The sequence below is a fragment of the Micromys minutus genome (assembly GCF_963924665.1).
Source record: "Micromys minutus genome assembly, chromosome: 18".
NCBI lineage: Eukaryota > Metazoa > Chordata > Mammalia > Rodentia > Muridae > Micromys > Micromys minutus.
The window spans coordinates 40,666,896-40,690,232 of NC_137953.1; the positions used below are offsets into that span (position 1 = coordinate 40,666,896).

Genomic DNA, 23,337 nt, shown 5'->3' on the forward strand with positions numbered 1-23,337 from the left:
CCATCTTCAATATCCTCAGCCTCTGCCTCCAACTTTTACATGTTCCCAGGCATCCACACCACTTGGCCTCAACTCCCCTCCTCCTGTCTTCTCACCTCTGACCTCTGTAGCTGTACCCCTTGCTCCCAAGTGCCCCTGCTGTGGATCCACTCAGCTACCCACCTGATCAAAAGGTATAGCTGTGTGGAGGAGAAAGAAAAGGAGCCCTGTGAGGTTGAAGTGTCCAATGCTCAGCTTCATGCTCAGCTAAGGCCCCAGTACCCAGCTCCTGAGATCTTTTAAAGCAGACCCCCAACCATGGATCCTCCCTATAGACCGCTGACCCTGTAGACAACTGACCTGGCAGACAATCCTATAGATCACTGAACCAGCAGACCCCTAATCCTATAGAGCATTGAATAAATAGACCCCTCACCCTCTAGACAACTGACGCAGCAGACCACTGAGCCAACAGGCCCCTAACTAGGAAGACCCTCAATACTAAATTCTCAACCTCTTCAGCTATGTGGACAAGTGGCCTGTGGCTTTAACTTGGTCCCCTGTACTCCAGGCTCCTGTGACTGATAAGAAACATGCCCCCTTTTTGGTACCTTACTTCCTTGGATTCCTGTTCTCCAGGGAAAGCGAAGAAACCCGCCTACAGCTTCCTCAACCCCACCCAGCTCCTCTCCCACCCTGGGGGTCAGCCTCACCACTGCATTTTTCCATGTTCTGGCCACTTAGCTTGAAGGCGAAGCACCTGTATGACCCAGCAGCAGCCCAACTTCCACCTGTAGAAGCAGATTAGTAGAGCCAAAGTCGTCCCCCCCAACCCTACACTGAGACCATCCCCCACCATTCATTTATTGATTTACTTGAGATACTTGAACACCGGCCTTCCTTATCATGCTAATCACTCTACTGCTAAATACATCCCCACCTTTTTTTTTTTCCCCCGAATGTTGAGACAGGGTCTTGCTAATTTACAAAATCTGGCCTCAAAGTCACTATGGAGCCCAACTAGACCTTGAATTTGTGATCCTCCTGCCTCAGCTTCCCAGGTAGCTAGAATGACAGGCATATACCAACAAACTTGGCTCTTGACACTTCCTAAACACTTGCCCCACTCATAAGGAGATGCCATATATTCTATGGGCCATCGTATCTGATGGCACTTCTCACTCATAAGGAGATGCCATATAGGTGTCTTCTATGGGCCGTCGTATCTGATGGCACTTCTAAAACAATGCAGGACTCCAAGTCACCTTGTTGGACAATTGGCATCCTATGTGTCTTTTATATTGTCCTCGTAGGGTATTGTGTCTTGTGACAGCAGCTCTCTCAGAATCTTTACCCACAGACCAGGAGTGCTTTCAAGGGAAACACTTACTTCTTAATAGGTGAGAGGAACACGCTGGTGCCTGGAGGTAGCCCCTCTGAGTGGGGGAAAGATAGCCGCAAGTTTTAACCTGAGGTGTGGTTGTTCCGAATCAGGTTCAACTCCAGGATCTATCTGTCCTTTATCCCTATGATATCTGGAAAGTCCCCAGGCCCCTGGTGCCTCCATATATTACCTGGGAATAAAGTTATATGTGCAGATTGGCAAGACAGCTCCCCAAAACCCTTTTCATTGTGTGGAGCCATTGAAAGCCTTGGTTTGTTAATGCTATTGAGCCTTTTTCTATATAGAAATCAGTTCCTGAAAGGGAATTCCTTCTACAATAGAAAAAAAAAAATCTAACAGAAGGGCCACTAGAATGGCTCAGGGGTTAAAGGGCACCTGTTGCCAAGCCTGAGGACCTGGGTCTGATTCCAGGCCCCACATGGTGAAAGAATCCCACTGTCCTCTGACCCCCATAAGCCAAACAAGGCTCATGTGCATTACACACACACACTAAAACACAGTAATGTTTTTGAAACATATAAAATAAAGCGTGTGGCGTTGGCTTAGCAGGTGAGGTTACGGTTCAGGCGAGGCTTGAATAAAACCTGGACAAGATCAAGCACTAAAACTGGAGCCAAATGACTGGAATACCCCAGAGGAGTGACAGGACAAAAGCTAGTGGGGGTGGGGGAGGGGGAGCTGGAACTGTTGCCTTGCAGCAAAGCTGCAGAATTGTTTTGTTTTTATTTTTATTTATTCTTCTCAGCAAGGCTTTAAAATTAAGCAGGAATCAGCTGGACATGGTTTAATCTCAGCACTGCAAAGGCAGGCAAATTCTCAGAGTACAAGGCTAGCCTGGGCTACCTAGTAAGATCTGAGAGGAGGGGCCGGGGACAAGAGTCCATTTGAAAATAAGCAAAGAAAAATGAAATTCAAAATGTGAGGAATGCAGAAGTAAAGGCTCCACCAGGAAAAGAAGGTAGGTGTGACTCACAATCCCAGCACTCGGGAAGCTAAAGCAGGATGACTAAGAGTTCAAGGCCAGCCCAGGCTACATAAGACCGTGATGCAGAAAGGAGGAGGAGTGGGGAGAGAAAGATTTTAATGATTTTAACAGAAAAATTCAACTGCCCAAATGATCTGGACTCCACGAACACATTGACTGCAACATGATATCCTGTGTGTGTGTGTGTGTGTGTGAATGTATGTGTGTGTGTGAATGTGTGTGTGAGTGTGTGTGTATGGATGTATGTGTGTGTGTGAATGTGTGTGTGAATGTGTGTGTGAATGTATGTGTGAGTGTGTGTGTATGGATGTATGTGTGTGTGTGTGTGTGAATGTGTGTGTGAATGTATGTGTGTGTGAATGTATGTGTGAGTGTGTGTGAATGTGTGTGTGAGTGTGTGTGTGTATGGATGTATGTGTGTGTGTGTGTGAATGTGTGTGTAAATGTATGTGTGTGTGAATGTATGTGTGTGTGAATGTATGTGTGAGTGTGTGTGAATGTGTGTGTGAGTGTGTGTATGGATGTATGTGTGTGAGTGTGTGTGTGAATGTGTGTGTGAATGTATGTGTGTAAGTGTGTGTGAGTGTATGTGTGTAAGTGTGTGTGTGTGTGTGTGTGTGTGTGTGTGCGAGCTCTCGCCATTGCCAGGTCCTTGACGACTGAACCAATAGGCTAATCGCAAAGCACAGACAGAGCCACTGAGGAAGAAAAAGAAGTAGGCAGCTCTGAAAACCTGGAAAGGACCTGTGATGGGTGCAGAGGATCAAAAGCATTTGCATCTCTGAGGAGGTAGCGTTGTCATGGGAACCTCAAGCTGGCACTACAGTTTAGGAATGTTTCCAGCTGTTTGCTTATGTCCCAGAACCCTCAGGCAGGTTGTAGCTAGAACCAGGCAGCCTACAACTGACAGAACAGAACAGAAAGACTCCATAGGGTAGGGGACCTGTCAGCACAACCAACTAACAAAGAAGAACCTCCCCGGCCCAAGGGAAAAAATCAGAGTCCATGAGGAAATTCCTGGCCTGGCCTCCCCAGAATCTGGACTTCACACCCCAGGGTGATGGGTTTCAGAACTTCTGCAAGCCAGTGGACTGTCGATGGGCATCCCTTTGTAATTATTCTGCCTCTAGCCTGTTTCACACTAAACGGGCACGTGGCACATGCCCATCTCTGAGTTCAAGGCTAGCCTGTTTGACTGAGCAATTCCAGGACATCCAGGGCTACACAGAGAATCCCTGTCTGGAGGCATGGAGGTTGGGGGAACAGGATGGATGGTAGATGGACAGATAGAATTTTTAAGTCTAAAAGCGCTTAGGTTTCCCCTCTGGTGGCCCTATGTCAACAGACACTCCTTCCTGTCCACGAGGAAGAGAAGAAATTACCCCTGGCCCACCCTAAGTCTTCCTTTAGCGCCTTCTGTCACCCCAAAGCCCACCTTCCTGCACAGAGGCCTTGCCTGCTCTGGGAATTCTGAGGCCCAGGCTGGTGTGGGGTTGGAAATTGCCTAAGGTGACTGAGCCTCTCAATTTTAGGTACACTCAACTCCAAGAGTCACTCCCAAAAGGAAAGCTACCAGCCAAGAGCTGAGAGGTGAGCCAGGGGAAAGGCTGCCGGGGGGGGGGGGGGGGGGGGGGGGGAGCCCCTACAGCCTGGGGTCGGAGACCGCTAGTCTGGTTTGAGGCTGCCCCATCTAGCTGCGTGGCCACAGCAAGCACAGTGCAGGGAACCAGCTCAGACCTTACACATGGGGACACACTCCTTTCTGTCCCAGTGTCACTGAAGAAAGCGAGGCATGTTTAGTTCACCTGGAATTTCTTCCCTGCTATGAACAGATAAGGGTAGGAATTTTTTATTCCTAAATATTGGCGACTCGGGAGCCAGAGGTCCCAAGATAAACCCAAGGTTAGGAAAGCTTTTTTGTCTAGTGGCCTTAAAGCCCCAGCATTGGACTTTGAACTCTTTTAAATTACATTTGTTCTTGAATTATGTATAGAAGTGTTTTGCCTGTATGTAACATCTGTGCATCCCGTGATAGTGCCTGCAAAGGCACCGGACCATGTCTCAGTCAATGTTCTACTGCTATGGGAGACGCCATGACCATGGCAATATTTGTGGATGGAAGCATTTAACTGGGGCTGACTTACAGTTTCAGACGGTTAGTCCATGATCCTCAGGGTAGGAAGCATGTGGCACACAAGCAGACATGATACATCTGGATCTGCAGCCAGCAAGAAGAGAGAGAGCCACTAGGCCTGACTTGGGCCCTTGAGACCACAAAACTTACTTCCAGTAACACACTCCTTCCAACAAAGCCACACCTCCTAATCCCTGTCAAGTAGTGCCACTCTCTAATGACCAAGCATTCAGATACAAGAGTCTGCGGGGGCCATTCCTATTCAAATCACCATAGATCCCCTGGACTGAGAGTTGTTACCTGCTGTTGTGAGCCACCATATAGGTGCTGGGTCCTGAACCCAGGTCCTCTTACAAGAATCATGAGTGCTTTTAACCACCAAGCTGGCTGGCTAGCCTGGTAGGCATTTAGTAAGTAAAGGTAGCAGGCTCTTCTTCTCTGAACTCTTAAGCTCTTCCGGAGATTTGGGGTGAGACACTACCAGGTGCCTAGCATGGCCCTTCACCACTCTAATAAGTGAAGGACACCCCAGAGTTCCCTGGCCATTTGGTCCAGCATCCTGCCCTGTCACTGACTTCCCATGAAGATGCAACTTCCCCATATTTGAAGAAATACCTAGGAGGCATGCAGAAAACAACAGAAATGAGTAGAAATGGCTTTCTCCTCATGACCTGTCCTGCCTGCTTTCTTATAGAACCCAGGACCTAAGGGTGGCATCATCCACAATGAGCTAGCCCCTCCCCCCAACAATCGGTAATTAAGATAACCTCTAGGGCTTGCCGGCCCACAGCCTGTGGAAGTATTTGAGGTCCCCTCCTCTCTGATGGCTCTAACATGTCAAGTGGGCATAGAACTTAGCCACTATGTCAACTTAAAAGCAAACATGTCACTTTCCAGTTGGAACCACTCCTGCCTCAATTTTTTGCTTGATTTGTTTTTTGTTTGTTCATTTGGTTGGTTCGCTTTTCAAGATAGGGTTTTTCTGCATAGCCCTAGCCATCCTGGAACATGCTGTGTAGACTAGGCTGGCTTCAAGCTGCCTGCCTCTGCACCCCAAATTCTGACATAAAGGGGTTAGCCACCACCACCCAAGCAAGATGGCTTGTTAATAAAACAATTGCAATATAAAACATAAATAACTTTAGAAGTCCCACCGTCTTTAGAAATTCAACCGCTCTAAGAGCTCAGCCTCTGTAAAATATCTAGTCTCTTTTAAAACCCAAAGACTTTGTGAAACTCTAAAATCTCTTCAAAGTCCAAAGTCTCTCAACTATGGGCTCCAGTAAAATAAAAAATAAATGCTTTCTTATTTCAAGAGGGAATATCCAGGACACAGTCACAACCTGAACCAAACTCTAACAGCATGCATAACTCTGCACAATGAGATTCACTCACCATCTTCCAGGGTCCAGAGGGCCTGCCACACATACCTGCCTCGGTCTCAGGCCGCTTCCACTCCATAGCTGCTGCTGCCCTTGGCAACTGTCCCACGGCACTGAAGTATGGCCGCTTTAGTCCTGGAATTCCCACTGTTGTACCTTCTCCAGTGGCCTCTCCCAGCCTCTCACAGGAACAAGCTGCTCTCCACGACCCCTCATGCCTTCAAAACCAGTACCACCTGGGAGACCTTTATTGGAGAACCAGTTTAGCTGCCAGCTGGAGGTACAACCTTGGCCGCCTTCAGCTCTGTGTGCTGACCCTGAAAATTTCACCTGACGCCTGACTGATGCTGGTCTCTTCTTAACCACCGCCAACTGATTCTTCAGCTATAGCTGCCTAAAGAAGCTCAACTCAAAATGGCACAAGGTCCTGATAGAGTACTTAAGGGACTCCCAAATGTCCCCCTGGGAAATCTGCACCTCCACTGTCTCTATCACTGTCAACATTCTTGTCTTCAAGCTCCTACAGAACAGCTCACCAAGCTCTGGACCTTTCATGGCTTTTCCAGCCCAGTTTCCACATTTTTCCACAATCCTCCCTAAACACACATAGGTCTGTCACAGCAACACCTCCAAATCCTGGTAGAATTTGTCTTGTTTAGGGTTTCTATTGCTGTGATGAAATACCAAGACCCAAAGCAAGCTGGGAAGAAAAGGGTTTATTAGACTTAAATTTCCACATCCCTGTTCATCACTGAAGGAAGTCAGGGCAGGAACTCAAGCAGGACAGGAACCTGGAGACAGGAACTGATTCAGAGGCCACAGAGGAGTATTACTTACTGGATTGCTCCCCATAGTTTACTCAGCCTGCTTTCTTATAGAACCCAGAACCACCCGTTCAGGGATGGTACCACCAGCAATGGGCTGGGCCCTCCCCCATTAATCACTAATTAAGAAAGTTCCATATAGGCTTGCCTACAGCCCAATCTTATGGAAGCATTTCCTCAGCTGAACTCCATCCACTTAGAAGACTCTAGTTTGTGTCAAGTTGACATAAAACAAGCCAGCACAATAGGTATGAATGAACATTTGCCATGTTGAGTTAGTTAGTAATGAAGGTACCAGAATGGAGTCCGGCCTCCACACAGCCACCACCAACGTTAAATGATGCCTAACTGGGAAGTGTGTTCCATTTTGTAGCTTATTTTTCCACCTTAGGTTCCAACACAATGCCTCTTGTCACATTGGGACAAGTGCATCTTTCTGGTGGCCCCTCTACCCCTCTGCTCATCCCCAACCTGCGACCCTGGAACAAATACCAGCAGACTCAGAAGATACAGTCATGTCTTTATTCCATTAGTGACCAATATGACAGCACCACAGCACAGCAGGGGTCCTGCCTGAGGACCCTGGGAAGGCAGGGAGGACAGACAGCGGCCTCCAGCTGCGGGCTGTTCTCTCCAAGGCGGGGAGGGAGCTGTGCCTGCCTGTCTCACCCAGCAGTCTCAGAGAAGCCACTGGGAAGGGAAGGAGGCTAGGCCAAAAGGCATACAACTCACGTCAGCCCCCATCTGCCCAGAAGCACCAGGGCTGCAGTGGGAAAAGTTCCAGGCAGAGCCAAGGAAGGGTGACCTGCTAAGAAGAGCCTGCATGTGTGTTGTTTGTGTGTGTACACATGTGTGCTTGTGTGTATGGGGCGAGATGTCTACACTACTTAGCATATGAGATATAATTGCTAGGCCACAGGACCTGCCCGGGGACAAGAGAGACCAGGAACCAAGGCCTTTCAGAGCTCTGGAGCCTGAAAGGGGACAGTGACAGAGGCCACCCTCCCCACTACTTTCATTCAGAGAGGGTGGCAGCTCCTGTTGGAAGCAGGTTGTAGAACAGACACTGCCCTTGGGCCTGGGCACAGAGGCCACCTCCAGCCTGAGCCACATCACGTGTAGGCCATCTTGCTGCACACCCAAGGACGGGTTGTCAGACACTCTGTTGACACCAGCCTGGTGGGCTCCACAAAGACGCACTCCCCCATACCCGAGATGGTGAATCTGGTAGAAGAGAAAAGAGCAGGTGCTCACATGAAGCCATCACAGGTGCTCCCATGCAGCCATCACAGGTGCTCACATGAAGCCATCACAGGTGCTCCCATGCAGCCATCACAGGTGCTCCCATGCAGCCATCACTGGTGCTCCCATGCAGCCATCACAGGTGCTCCCATGAAGCCATCACAGGTGCTCCCATGAAGCCATCACAGATGCTCCCATGAAGCCATCACTGGTGCTCCCATGCAGCCATCACAGGTGCTCCCATGAAGACCATCACAGGTGCTCCCATGCAGACCATCACAGGTGCTCCCATGAAGCCATCACAGATGCTCCCATGAAGACCATCACAGGTGCTCCCATGCAGACCATCACAGGTGCTCCCATGAAGCCATCACAGATGCTCCCATGAAGACCATCACAGGTGCTCCCATGAAGCCTATTACAGGTGCTCCCATGCAGCCATCACAGGTGCTCCCATGCAGACCATCACAGGTGCTCCCATGAAGCCTATTACAGGTGCTCCCATGCAGACCATCACAGGTGCTCCCATGCAGACCATCACAGGTGCTCCCATGAAGCCTATTACAGGTGCTCCCATGCAGACCATCACACATGGTCCTAAGAACCCTTTGACCTGTCCCTCCCTCAAGTCATCATAGCAGTATCTTCCAAGACAGACACTGGTGCATCTTTCTGGCTTGGTCCTCCACTGACCCGGCTCTGTGCTCCAGCCACTGGAACTGTTCCACACACTCACACACTGATACTCCCTGCCTCCTGTGCCCTGATTCTATCCTTCCAGGATCAGCTCTAAGGTGACTAATTCAGAGCCACCCTCTGCCCACCTTGCCTCCCCCAGAACCCTGCTTGCACCAAGAGCCACCTTTCATTATCCCTCAAGGCTGCGTGTGTCCCTACCTGTCCCCAGGGCAGCCAGCTTCTAAACAGCATGTCGGCTCTGCACCCTACTCAACTAACACCCTGACAGCACACAGTGTCAGGAAACACAGGCTGAATATAGTCATCCTCACAGGGACTGACAGAACAACCCTAGTAATGGGGGTCACACTGGAAGAAAGGGGTTGCACGGCTTAGAATTCACTGCACATAGCTTGATGAATTCTGAAACACAGAGCTCCTGTCTTCCATAGCACAGTATTCGGGGCTCACTACCTACAGAACCTCCCATCATCCCTTGCAACCAGATACGAGTACGTGACTAAGTTCTGGCCAATAGGGGTTGGTATAGATGGGGTAGTCACAGATAGAGGGAGTCTGTGTAGGTTGATGTCTATATGCAGGTGAGGGCTGGCACTAGTTAGGTCATAGAGATACATGATTGGATGGTAGAGAATGGGGTGGGGACAAAGTTTTGGTAAGGCGAAGGGAAGGAGAAAGGAGAATCAAGATGGAGCCAAAGGAGGCGGTTCTAGATACAGGTGCTCTTAATTGGCGATAGGTAGATATGATTATTTCTAAGAGTGTCCAGGGGTCAATTTGTCTTCTCTAGGTGGGCGGTTTACATCTTTGTCAAATGGCTGTAAACTTATTGGGTGGGTGTATTGTGGATTGAGAATTTAACATATAATTCTGATTGACAAATTATCGATTATTGAGTCATGATTTGACCAGGCTGTGAGGAATGTGAACAAAGTTTCCAGGTGGCAAGGAGACAGCTGAAAGAGGGCGGCTCATGGTCCGCCTGGGTCTGAGAGAACTTGGGGGCAGCATGGAGCCGCTGAAATAAAGATAACCCGCAGTGCCATGTGGCTCTACTGGTGCCAGCAGTAGTGCCGGATAAAAGGTTACCACATTTTTATTTTTACCACGTCTGCACCTTTCACTATGAAGCTCTGTGTACAGCAAGGCCACCAAACCAGGCTGGTCTTAGGAAAGTGAAGCCCCAGACCCCTACTTGCCTCTAAAGACTTATAGTATCTCTAGCTCGCACAAAGCCACGTGTCTCTCTCTCTGAGAGCTGCCTCCAGGGCTTACACCTTCCCCCATCTAGAAAATAGAACCTCAGCTCACGTGTCTGGGTCAAATGGGTCCCCGTTGACCCAGTGGAAGTCATCCCCAACTCTGCGCAGGCCGATCCACGGTTCCCTCCGTGTGAACTTGAACATAAATTCCTGCAAAGGAAAAGAGAGAAACCCGGGCATAGAGTGTGGTTTTGCCACTGGGGCGTGGCCCTAGCCAAGGATGGGACTGGGAGGGACCGAGAGAATGTGTCGCTTTAATGGGAGGATGAAGGGTCCTTGGGCCTGCCCCAGATGTCCACACAGCCTGAAAAGGGTCCCAATCCCCCAGCTTGCCTTGGCTAAGAAGCCGGGAGTTTGGGGGTAGCCGGCTGGATATGTTAGATTCCTGGCCGGTTCACCCCTGGGAGGTTATCCTACCTGTACTTCTGGAACTTTCTCAAATGACACAGAAATACTGCGCTTCGCAGGCAAACGGAAGTTGATTTCTTAGAAGTCTGCAGTACTGTGTGCAGAGTCCAAAATAACCTAGAGACTCGGGGATTCTGTCTCTTTGACCCTGCTGTTGGCAAAACAGCTGGGCATGCTAGCTGAGAGATGGCGGCCCGGTTTACACGGTCCGAAATGAGGACACCTTTCACACCGGACAGGTGTGTTTGAACCTCGAATTCCCCCTCTTCACCCTGAGTTCAGATCCAGGGGACCCCTGTCTGTGAGGCGGCTGAGTGACTGGACAGGTTGCTCTATTTGGGTGTGGATGTCCCATTAGAGTTGGCCATGGGCCTGAGGGTCCGGATCACGTGCTCACCAGTTCTTTCTGGCTTTGGATCACGGCCAGCGCCGCCTCGTGGGTGTGGCAGTACTGCCTTCCGGTATTCCAGTCTCTAGGCTCCTCCGAGAAGTAGTAGCATTTCCTCCCGTAGAGCAGCCAGTCCTCCGGGCAGGGCGTCTCACACTTGATGCAGCCCTTGGAAGCTTGGGGAGGAAGAAGGGGCCGAGGTCCGCGAGTGTGCCTGCCCACTTCCATGTTCCCAGCATGCCCCGGTCCACTTCCATGTTCCCAGCATGCCCCGGTCCACTTCCATGTTCCCAGCATGCCCCGGTCCTCTTCTCACAGCTCTCCCCATCTCTCTGGACCTCAATACCCCTCAGAGACACTGCTGATGGCTCCAGATGAAATGGATAAGAAGAGGAGCCCTGAGAAAGCTCGCCAGTGTGTCATCATGGGGGACAGTCCAGGGGCAAACACAAGGTAATACCTCTCCTAACCCTAAAAACTCAGACCAGAAACAGACCTGAAGGCCACATCTCAGCAGCCAGGGTAGGCCTGGCAGGACTGCATGCCACTCATAAGGAGGCTCCAATCACTCAGCGTGTGGAAAATTCCTTTTAAAACGTGAGCCCCGAGTCAGGAAGAGAGCTCAGCGAGTAAAGACGCCCCAAGCCTTACAACCTGAGCCACATCCCTGGAACCCACAAAGTGAAGGAAGAAAACAAACTCCTGCAACTTGTCTGAATTCTACACCAGTGACCCCACCACTAACTATAAATGTGTATGTGTGTGTGTGTGTTTTATTTGGGGGATGGAGAAATAGCCTGAGGTTAAGAGCACTTGCTGCTCTTCCAAACAGTGTGGGTTCGATTCCTAGTACTTACATGGCAGCTCAAACCTGTCTGCAACTCCAGTTCTAGGGATCCCCATGCCATCATCAGGCATCTGTAGCATACAGATACACACACAGACATATACACAGACACACTCACTGGCACACTCACACATACACACACAGACATACTCACACACACAGGCACACTCACACACACAGACACACACACACAGGCACACTCACACACACACAGGCACACTCACTGGCACACTCAACACACACAGGCACACTCACACACACACAGGCACACTCACTCATACACAGGCACACACACAGGCACACTCACACACATAGGCACACTTACACATAGGCACTCTCTCACACACAGGCACACACATAGACATTCACATACAGATACTCACATACAAATACTGACATACAGACACACTCATGCACACAGACATACACACACAAACATAACAGACACACAGATACACATACAGACACTCATACACAGACACACAACACAGACATGCTCAAATACACAAACATACATTCACAGCACACATAGACACACAGCTATAATGCAGATACACTCACACACAGAGAGAGACATACACAAAGACACACTCGCATAAAGACAGACATGCAGAGAGAAACACAGACATGCAGTCTCTCTCTCTCTCCTCCCCCTTCCCCCCCCCCCCCTCGTTTGTCGATCCTCCAAGACCTCTTTCTTTTGCTTACTTCTATTCTGAGCCTCCTGGAGACCAGAACTAATCCCAAACCAGTACTTCTTTGTATAGCTTTGTTCTGTCTCTCGGGCTCATTCAAGGTTTGGTTTCACTAGTTAGCCCTGGCTGGCCAGGACCCCACTATGTAGACCAGACTGGCCTCAAACCCACAGAGATCTGCCTGCCTCTGACTTCCACAATCAGGCCATGGTGTCCGGCTCATTTGATACTTTGAAGGTAAGCTTTAGTTTTGGATTTTGACACAGTCTCGTATAGCCAAAGCTGACTTTAAATTCTCTAAGGCTGACCTTGAACTCCCGATCATCCTGCATACACATCTCCAGTCCTGGAGTAACAGGTGTGTACCACTATGCAGGCCCTAAGGGTAAATTTTAACCTGGACTGCTTTCCCCCATCCATCACATGGATTTTTGTTCATTTCTAATTCCATGAGCATGTGTTTAGTCTTTTCTTCATACAAATCAACAATTAAAATACTGAGTAAGGTAGGGTCAAGAATACACTATATTACCCAAGGAGCTACAGTGTCCTGTGGACCTACTGCCCCATGGACACAGATTCACTACTGGCACACTCACACACACAGGCACACTCTCACACACACACAGGCACACTCACTCACACACAGGCACACACACAGGCACACACACACATAGGCACACTCACACACACAGGCACACTCACAAACACACAAACACACTTACACATAGGCACACCTACCCACTGACTCAGCTCTACCTGGGAATGCTGGCTGTGGTGTGGCTACTTTCCTGGCTTCTCCTGAGAGACAGCTGAGGTTTGCTAGAAGAACCAAACCAGCACACATTCCCTGACCTCCTGACCAAGGACAAGAAGGAAGGCTATCCCTCTTGTAGCCTTATTCTAGGCAAAGGCAATCTGGTCCAGTGGCTGCTCGGCCTGAGAGCACACTCAGGCCCTCTGCTTGTCAAACAAGCTGGACCAGGGACACCTTGGTAGAAACTGATGGTGTTTGTGGAGTTCCACCATTTTGATGAGGCTACCTACTCCCAGCCTAACTGCTTTCTAAAGACTGAAGCGCCTGGAGAGGTGGCCCCAGGCTGCTCTTGCTGAGGACCTGAGTTTGGTTCCCAGCCCCCACAGCAGCACATAAAATAATAAAAATGAAATCCTTAAAGGTGTGGACGTAGTTCAGTAGCGAGGTGCTTGCCTAGCACGCACAGGCCCTCAGTCCGAGCCCAGCATTCTGTAAGCCGGGTGAGGCGGCACACAGGAGCTTGACCTAAAGTGGCACACGATCCCTTTAATCTCAGCACTGGGCGGTAAAAAGCAGTCAGGCACAACAACAACACAGGAAATTCAAGGCCAAACATGAGCTACATCAGACTGCCCCCCCAAAAAAGAAAAACATTTTTAAAAACCTTTCCATCACATCTACAAACCCCACAGAGGCCAAGTCTAACAAGGTCAGTCAAGGTCAATCAAATCCCCATTCAGAGCCAGCACCAGGCAGCCCTCCAGGCTTGCAAGCCTTTCCCCTTAAAATGATTCCTGTGTAGCAACCAGAGTATTCTGCTCCAAAGTATGCAGGGGAAACTCCTTTTCCTCCAATCCTTTCCCCCACCCGCCTACCCCTCCCTAACCCCAACAACACTATGATCTTATATGTAGCAAGGCTCAATGCGTGTTGGCTGAATAAATGTGACATTTAAAGCCTCGTACCTCTAAATTATCACCCCCAAGAGGCATTGCTTCCCTAATGTAGCCTGTTCCTCATGCCCACAGCATTTATGAACTAATTCCTCAGCACCACTGCTTCCTGTGAGGACAGTGAAGGAGGTGTGGACAGTCCACACGGGACTGTATTACTATAGACTGCAATTATTAACCTGCCACTCAATTTCTAATTTACTATCCCCGCCCCCACTCTGAGTTCCCGGTACGCACAGGAATTTACCTAGTTAGACACACGGGGCTGGGCGTGCAGAAACCACACGGCCAACACACTCTGACCCGCACACTCACCTAGGATGCTCATCACCACCAGAATGGCAAACAGCAGGACCGCAATGGCTCCCAGCAGAAGGCGCGTGGTGGTATCTAAGGAGAAGACAAACGCCTTAGCATCGGCTGCCACCCTGATGCCAAGTCCTAACGCAAGAGCCTGCTTGGGTGGGGGCGGGGTGTGAAGTGGAAACTTAGGGTTCTTTGGAAAGTTGGTTGGATGGTGTTTTGCAGGAGCAAACACATGAAGGAACGTTTCTTTAACAGGACACAGGCTGGAAAGGTTAAGGCAGACATTTGGTTGAGACTGACACTGGAGAGAGGAGGTTCTGCCAAAGCAAGCACGTGAAAGGACACGTTATGCAGGCTTCTTTGTTAATGACATGCATGTATTGGTCCGCCTGACACTGCATAGTTGAACTCCATTTGTCGGGACTCCATAGAGAGAAACACCAGAAGAACTTCTGGTGGCGCGCTGCAGTTTGCTGCTGCTTCAAAGGATTCGGGCTGGTTGGATGCATGTGCTGAGGTGAGGCGTGTGGAGGACACATGATGTTTGGAGGGAATGGAGAGGACTCCACAGAGCGGTGGAGCCACAGCTTGGCTTGCTGGCACAGCTGGCTGTGCAAAGCTTGTGGCTCTCACTACTGTCTAGCCATTGTTACCATTGTCTACAACACACTTGCAGGCACGGACGCCTCTTTTAAACTTTTTCGCTTGGCTTTTGCTACTGTCTTGACTACTAAATGTACAGATACATTGGGAGACCTCCCATTGGTGCTTATGAATTCAGCATGCGAATATTGGAAGGAAATTACATTCGATCCAAAGCAATTGTCTCAAAGATGTGGCATCTGACCTGCTCTAGCCTGATTTGTAGCCTTCAGCCACCCTGGCTGGAGTCTCCCTGAACCAGTGACCTGAGAGTTTCTCTGCCCCAATCCTAGGTTGGTTAGTTGGTTGTTGGTTTCTTCTTCTTCCTCCTCCTCCTCCTCCTCCTCCTCCATTCCTCTCCCATGTCTGCTCTTTTGTAGTTTGCTTCTTCATCCTGATAAAGCACACATCTTAGCACCTGCCCCCAGAGGAAGTACAAGGTCAGAGAGATGACTCAGTTGTGGAGGGCGTGAACTGTTCTTACAGAAAACTTAAATTCACTTTCAGCACCAAACTTAGGAGGCTCACAACTACCACTAACTCCAGATCCAGAGCCAAATCCCATGCACACACTCTGTGTGTGTGCACACGCGTGCATGCGCATGAGTGTATCCCATAACTCCAAACAAATTAATCCCCATGGTGAATAGTACTCTGGGCTAAGTATTATAGTTTGGGGTATAATAGTATAGTTTCTTCGGAACTTTAAAGGTGTTTGTGTTGTCTAACAAGCATTCGCAAACACTTCTTTTGAATTTGGAGACCATTAAGGCATATAAGACGTGAAAAGAGTCTATGGAAATACGCCATTTGGGGTCTGATGAAGGTTCCGGGTACTGGAGCCCTGTGGCTGCTAAGGAGGCACATATGTACTCCACATGGTGAGTTGTATTTGGCACCACTATGACGACCAGCCTTAAGCTCCTTTGTGTTAGAACTTTCCCAGGTCCTTTGGGTTCCTAAATTAAGACTCGGTCATTGCTTGGCACAGTTCAGGCCGAAATTCCAAATACTACACTGAATGTAGTATCTATCCTCAGATAGCCTTACAATTCACGGGAACTCAGCAGAAAAAGAGGCTGTGTACGTGTGTACCCACGTGGAGATGCTTCCTCTCAACACTGCAGTGTGGACAGGACAGCCCAGGACTCCAGACACCGTTCACTGTCGCCTCCTAGAGGCCTAGGGTAGGCAGTTGAAGTCAATGTAGCACCTGTTTCCCAAGATCTCATACCTAAGTGCCATCACCTGGGTGGCTTCAAACATAAGGTGTCCTCTCACACGGTTAAGAACCAGAGCGCAAACATGGAGATGCTAGCAGAACCATGCCGCCTTTGACTCCTCAGGAAAGCCTTGCTTGAGTCATCCTACCCTCTGGTGCCTTGCTGAAAGCCCATGACTTTATCACCTCATCCTCATTCATCCTTAGCATATGGCCTTCTAGACTGTGTCTGTGTCTGTCTAAGTCTGACGTTCTGGAAGTCAGGTCTCACCAGGGCTCTTGTGCTGTGAGTATAATTCAACTTTTCACAAGCATCTAACCAAATAATCATTCCACTGTGCAGTGGCCCACCTACATAATCTAGGGTTTACAGGTGCAGGTTATCTGGGCTTCTGAATGCATTGGTATTAGAAAGAATGACGGGAAAACCTTGGATCTTCATCCAAAATAGATCCCCCTCTACCCAGTCGTAAAAAAGACCCATAGCTGACGTCTAAACCATGTGGGACACAGCCTGCCCAGTGTAATCCTTCCTATCTAAAATGCTCAGACGTGGAGCTTGGTAATTTTTTAAATTTTAGGTAGCTTTTGCCAAATGCATGAGTGTGGTTTTGATCAGGAAATTGTGGGTTTGTGCCTAATAAAAAAAAAACTTTCAACATTAAAAATTCAGAATTGGTGACCACTGAGAACTCTATATAGCCTGAGGTACGCAAAGTCACTCTGTCCCCTCTCTCACCCAGAACACTGTGCCCAAGTCTCAGTTCCAAATCTAGAAATAGCTCTATCTTGAATCACCTTCAGGGCTTTCAGACCCCAGCAAGGCACGCTGGGACAGTTTTATCAGCCTTCACTGATGGAAGGACAGATTCATGGCCACAGCCTTCCCCAGGACAACCTGTCTGGTTTCTATTTGCAGCGCTAACTGTTCACTGAGGATGGTCCTCTAGACCTCAGCCTTCTGACTGACGCTCTCCAATTCTCTCAAGCTTTTGGGGGGGCTGCCCCTCCAGAGCACGGCAGTCTCTGCTGAGAGGGCAAGAGAGGAGAACTGTGTGCTCAGAAAGTGCAGCTGGAGTCTCTCCAGTAAGCCCCTCTGAGCCCAGTGTCCTCGGTCACACGGGAAGAGGGACAAGCTTTTCCTAGCAGAGGCATGCAAATCCCTTGGCGGTTTCATGTGTTGGTGGCCAGCATGTCCTTGAGTGAGGTAGTTAACGATCTCTCCACGTCCTCTCCAGGGCTGATCCTCTCATTAAGGGCGGAGCAGCGAGTCAAAGTATAACCAAAGCCCACACCCTGCCCCATAGGTGGGTTTCAGCAGCATGGGGCAAGGACAGAAGTACAGGTACCTCTGGGGACTCAAATCTATCATTTCCTCTGCTTTCTATCAAGATGGGGGTCAGACTAAGCAGAGGCTGCATGCCCGCTGGGCCCCCAGGACAACCCATACGCTATTATGAAGTGAATGCCCTGAAGTGAGAGGCAACCTCAACTCAAAAGACTCCATCAGAGCGGCTGGTCCTCCCTGCTCTGCTCCCTGGACCCCTCACCCAGGCTTTTAGGCGCTATGTTTAGGGGGCTGAGAAAGAAGCCACCACAACCGAACCTACACTCCAGACCTGAGGTGGAAATCATGATGTGACTGACAGGCCAGGAAACTCCGGGACAGTAGCTCACATTTACTGTCTCTTTGTACCTCACCAAACTGACTCTACACCTGTTCTGGGGTCTCTGTGAGGGCTGGAGGAAATATGCCCAGGGCCCAAGATGGCGTCTCAGCACCATAGAAAGAACAAGTCAACTCAAAGCTCCCATAGGGTGGCAGCCACTGGTGAGAACAAGTCCCAACCCCTGGGCTCTGCTCTTTGGATGGAGGCAGGGCACCAACAGAACCAAAAAGTCCTGTAGCACAGTCAGCAGGCCAAGATGCAGAGCACCCAAGAGCCATGGTGGTGGTGTGGGGGAGGGGACAGGTGGTGTGCAGAGAGACCAAAAGAACAGCGTTGACATCGGTAGGGAGCTATACCAGTTCAGATGACACAAAGCAGGACTACAAAAAGATGCCAAAAACGGTGGTGTGCTGGACCACCAGAGAGCTTCCTGCTTTCCTCCATCCCAGTGTGTGCCCTCTTCATCACCGGATGAGCAGGGTCAGTCAGCCACGCTGGCAGGCGGAGGACAAGAGTCAATACATTCAGGGCCAAAGGTAAGGCCAGAGCCACCGAGCCACACTTCCCTGAAATAGCCCTACCCAGCATGTTACGGGTATAGGTTAGAGCTGACCCTTTCAAATACTTACCAAAACATGAAGAAATACAGACTAGGCAGGGCATAACACAAGAAATACTTTAGGCAGGAGGCAAGCTTAGGTCACAGGGAAAACCCAACCACCGGCCAGAAGCACGAATCCCAGAAGGGTTGGCTAGCCTTTATCCCACCGGAGCTTCTGGTGGTCCTTTGTTAAGCCTTGCATTTGGGGAAACTGTCTCTACCACCATGGTTCCTAACCACTGTCAGGCTTCATCAGAGTCTGCACAGCGCTCCACAGACAGTGCCTGGCCCTGGTACACAGACTCCAGCCCAAGGCCCTCCATCCTCTGCCTCCCATCACCTATCTGGACACACGTGGCTTTGTCCCTTCAGAACCACTACCCGCCTTCCTTACTGACCAGCCTTCCATGGCAGGGCATCCCCAAGCAGATCCGCCGTCTTAACCCCTCAACAGCTCCTTCAAACAAACAAAAACAAAAAACAAAACAAAACAGAAACAAACAAATAAACAAAAAAAAAAAAAACTTCTGTAGCCTGGCCTGGGTGGTCCCTCAGATATCTCTCTCTCATATTCTCCCTCTCATATTCTCTCTCATATCCCCTCCCCCACCCCCATGCCCTCATTAGCACCCAGCACCCTAGGCTTCCGTTATCCACAAGGGACTGGCTAATTCCAGCCACCTCCTCTTCCTTGACCTTGTGCACCCTCTCCGGACTGTTCCACGCCCCTGAAAGATCACCCACTCTGAGATGCCCTCCTCTGGCTCTGCCCCTAGTTACTGCGACCCGGTTCCTACTGGTAGGAGTGTAAGAAGTGCCTGGAAGCTGACCTTCCCTGTGTCCAACTCCAGCATCTCAGGAGCACCTCTCACCGGATGCCAACCTAAGTTTCCTAAAAGAGCTTGTAAACTGGATGAAGTCTCTTCCCTCGCTGTCTTCTAGATAGCCTGAGGTCACTCCCTGAGCCAGTATAACAAGAAGGAGTCCATGGCACCTCAACATCTTTAGAAAGGTCCTTTGGGGTTTCCTCTCCAACAGCCCCATCACCAGCAGTCCGGCCCTCCCACCCCCGCGGGTGCAGGCACCACCTCGGGTATCAAAGCTTTTGCTTTTATGAAGCACCCAGTGTTTTTTTCAACTAGAGATTCAGGATGCCTTGCAGGTGCTTCAGGTCGGACCCAACTAAGGTTTGGAGCATGAAGCGTGCTCCAAGGTCAAAGAGGGATTTGGCTGCAAAGATTTGTCAAAGCAGTGACCTGAGATGGTCCCCAGGGGTCCTTTCCCCCTCCCAAAGTGACATCTGCCTGCCCTGATACGAACGAATTCTCCAGATCGCCCCTCTGCGAGCTGTCAAGGTGACTGGCCACTTCCTGGGTCCTGGGTCGGAGGCAGGGGGATGGAAGGCTGCACGCTTACCCTCCAAGGCCGCCTTCCAGCTGGTGCTGCCCTCGTAGCCAGACCCGGATCGTCTCAGCAGCCCCTCCGGGCCACGGGCTTCTGCCTCGGCTGGAGAGCGCGGCCTGGGCGCAGCGGGCGCGGGGCGAGCGGCGGGGGGCGGCGGGCGGGTGCGCGCGGGGGGCTCCCGGGCCGGCTCCATGCCGCGACGCGCGCGCGCTCCTGCACCCGGCAGCGGAGCCCGGCCCCACGCGCACTCGGCGCTGCGCACGCCCCGCGGGCCCCCCAGGCCGGCTTGGTGCTCCGGGGCCGCGGCGTCCGCAGGCCGGGGCTGAGCCCGGCTCCCCGCGCCCGGAGACGCTCCGGTCCCCGCCGTGCGCGCCGCAGCCTGCGCGCCGAGTCCCGCGCGGGGGAGGAGCCGCGACCGCGGGCGGGGTTGCGGGGAGGGAGGACAGCCCAGGTCACCAGCCCCGCCACCCGCTGAGGCCAGGATGGCTGTGAGCCAAGGTGCTCCTCCGGAGGCTGCTGCTGGGCATCTTCTAAAGTGTGTGTGTGGTGGAGGGGTCTCTAGACAAGGCCCTGGGAAGTCTGCTCCTGGGGTGCCCTGAAGGCAGGGGAGACGGATGGGGGCCGGGATTTGTCCCCCAAAATCTCAGTAGCTAAGAGAAACATTCCGCCGCGCTTCAACCAGAGAGCGATGCAGACCATCTATTACAGTTCAGGAACTTTTCTCCATATTTTTGGTTTATGTATAAATGTCCACGTTTGCACATGGAAGCCGGAGGTCTTCGTTTGGTATATTTACTCTCCACTTTTTTTTTTTTTTTTTTTTTTTTTTAAATAGAGGATCTCACTATACAGCCCTAAACCTATGATGGCTAGTGGCCTGTCTCTGCCCCTTATGTGCTGAGATTAAAGTCATACACCACCACACTTGATACCATCTCTCTTTTTTGTTTGTTTTTGTTTGTTTGTTTGAGCCAGGTTCCCTCACTAAACCTAGGGCCCACCAATTTAGCTAAAATGAGCTGGCCAATCTGCTCCAGAGATAGGTCTGTATCTGCGCCCCACTGCTGGGCCCATGGACACCAGGGATTGGAACTTCTTTAGGCCTGTGCCACAAGCACTCTACCTACTGAGTCACCCCCTCTGCCTCTCTTCTGGGAATTTTGAAACTGAATCTCACTATATAACTCTGGCTTTCCTGGAGCTCGAAGTAGACCAGGCTAGCCTCCAGCAACTGTCCCCCTGCCCTTTCCTCCCAAGTGCTGGAATTACAAGTATGTGTAGTCCCAACCTAGCTAAGCTGCAGGAACTTGTCAAGCTGTAGCTGACTCCCTTCCCAGTGAGTTGAGAATGGAATTAAGGAGGCCCAAAGCTCAGCCGGGCATGGGAGCCCGAGCCTGCCATCTAGCTGCTTGGGACACAAAGCAGAAGAACTGAGAGTTCAAGGTCAGCCTGGGTGGACTACGAAGACCGAGGCCAAACTGAAATGTATAGCGAGGTTCTGTCTCAAGAAATAGCCCATCAAAAGGGCCAAGGAAGTTTCCGAAGCAGCCATGGCAGACATGTGGTTGACATGGAGATGTGAGGCATGTCAGTCAAGTGTTCTCTGACCTTTCCTAACCTCTAGGGATCTACCATAGCCTCAGCTTCCAGGATGGACCATTCTCTGCTCCTGCCGGGATGGCTCTGGATTCTAATCCCCTGGAATTGTAAGATTTCTATAAACTCCTGTGTGTGTGTTGGTCATGATGTGTCTTCGCAGCAATAGGTAGCTGAGATACCTCGTATGCACAAAGCCCTGGGTTCTGTCCCTGAGACCTTATTAACTGGGTGTTATTCAAGGTAATTCTTGATTACATGGTTAGTTCAAGGGCAGTCAGAGCTAAAGACCCTGTGTGGATGGTGATGGTGGTGATGATGGTGGTAATGGTGGTGGTGATGGTGATAGTGGTGGTGGTGGTGCTGATGGTGGTGGTAGTGAGGGTGGTGAAGGTGATGGTGGTAGAGGTGGTGATGGCGGTGGTAGTGATGGTGGTGAAGGTGATGGTGGTAGAGGTGGTGATGGTGATAGTGGTGGTGATGATGGTGATAGTGGTGGTGATGGTAGTGATGGTGGTGAAGGTGATGGTAGTGATGTTGGTGATAGTGGTGGTGGTGTTGATGGTGGTGGTAGTGATGGTGGTGAAGGTGATAGTGGTGATGATGGTGATAGTGGTGGTGGTGATGATGGTGGTGGTAGTGATGGTGGTAAAGGTGATGGTGGTAGAGGTGGTGATGGTGATAGTGGTGGTGATGATGGTGATAGTGGTGGTGATGGTAGTGATGGTGGTGAAGGTGATGGTAGTGATGATGGTGATAGTGGTGGTGGTGTTGATGATGGTGATGGTGATGCAGGAGTTGTGTTAGGAGGAGGTGGAAAGTGAATGTCAGGCACAGAGCCCCTTAAGCCACCTGGATTAAGATTGGCCATTTTCCCTACTTTAGCTCTGAGAACATTCTCCACCTCTCTGGAGAAGCACCTAAGTGGAAAACCAACATCAACGCTCCAAACAGGAAGCACCAAACACGTTAGGGCAGAGTAGGCAACGACCAGGATCATAGGAAAGTTAGCTCCGGAGCAGAGGGTCAGCAAGACAGCTCTTGCTGTGAATAGTTGAGCTAAACAGATGTGACAAGGCCAGAGTAGCTCAGCTGTGACAGGAGGGCTGACTCAGCAGCATTCCAGCCCTGACCTGCAGACTTCCAAACAAGGAGTCCTCGCAACCAACCTCTAATAGACCCCTTCATCCCAATGCCTTCGGGGACCACTGCCCCAAAACTGTTTGATCTCGATCAACTGCTCTGAGGTACCCAAACTCAGACGAGGCCTCAGCCAGTGAGGAATTGCCAAGTTCACAGGGACCACCTTGTCATGGCCACAGCCACTGAGGTAGTGCCGATGAGACACAGTTCCTAGGTTGACCCTTCTCTGGGTCATGGGAGGCTACATCAGCACCAACTGGCCCTGCAGAACAAGCACGTTCTGTGGTCCTGGGTGTGACCCAGGAGTAGTAGGCTGCTGAGCCTCTGCAGACAAGAGCCTCAGATGCAAGAGTCCTGCACTGGACACAAGAGCATCCATATTTCCATCACACACTGCTAGACATGCTTGATCAGAACGGAGGTGGGCATGAGGAGCGGAGGTCTTAGTGGGCTGGCGAGATGGCTCAGCAGGTAGAGGCACTTGCTGCTAAAACTGAGGACATAAGTTCAGTTCCATGTGGTGGAAGGCAAAAATCAAATTCCACAAGTTATCCTCTGACCTATATACATGTGTACACACACACACATACACACACAGAGAGAGAGAGAGAGAGAGAGAGAGAGAGAGATGATTCGAAATATATGCCCCAGCCCCACTCCTTGTCCCTCGGAGCAGGTTCCCATTGCTCTCTATTCAGAGGCACACCCCTATGTCTAGAAGGCTCTGTGCCAGACGTCCCTATGTTTCTCCTTGTGTCTCAGACTATGACTGTCTCCTCCCACTGTTATGTAA

The 23,337-nt window shown here is 50.5% G+C and overlaps 1 protein-coding gene across 2 annotated transcripts; it reads right to left on the reverse strand.

Annotated features, from left to right (window-relative positions):
- Positions 1-7,696: 7,696 nt before the first annotated feature.
- On the reverse strand, positions 7,697-20,065 carry CLEC2L (C-type lectin domain family 2 member L). 2 transcript variants are annotated; one of them, XM_080932065.1, is made up of 5 exons: positions 19,818-20,065; positions 14,276-14,350; positions 10,718-10,884; positions 9,962-10,062; positions 7,697-7,933 (listed from the first exon to the last, which is right to left on the reverse strand). In XM_080932065.1, exons 1-5 carry the CDS (start codon positions 19,996-19,998, stop codon positions 7,822-7,824), a joined length of 636 nt encoding a protein of 211 aa, XP_080788191.1. In that variant the 5' UTR covers positions 19,999-20,065; the 3' UTR covers positions 7,697-7,821. The 2 variants fall into 2 exon arrangements, with proteins under 2 accessions (XP_080788191.1, XP_080788192.1); XM_080932066.1 differs by lacking the exon at positions 14,276-14,350.
- Between the last annotated feature and the right edge of the window lie 3,272 nt (positions 20,066-23,337).

Coding starts and splice junctions, on each gene's coding strand:
- CLEC2L (XM_080932065.1), bottom strand. CDS start 19,998: ATGGAGCCGGCCCGGGAGCCCCCCGCGCGCACCCGCCCGCCGCCCCCC. Junction 14,351..19,817: donor CTGGAAGGCGGCCTTGGAGG/GTAAGCGTGCAG, acceptor TCTTCTCCTTAG/ATACCACCACGCGCCTTCTG. Junction 7,934..9,961: donor GACCCATTTGACCCAGACAC/GTGAGCTGAGGT, acceptor CTCTTCTACCAG/ATTCACCATCTCGGGTATGG.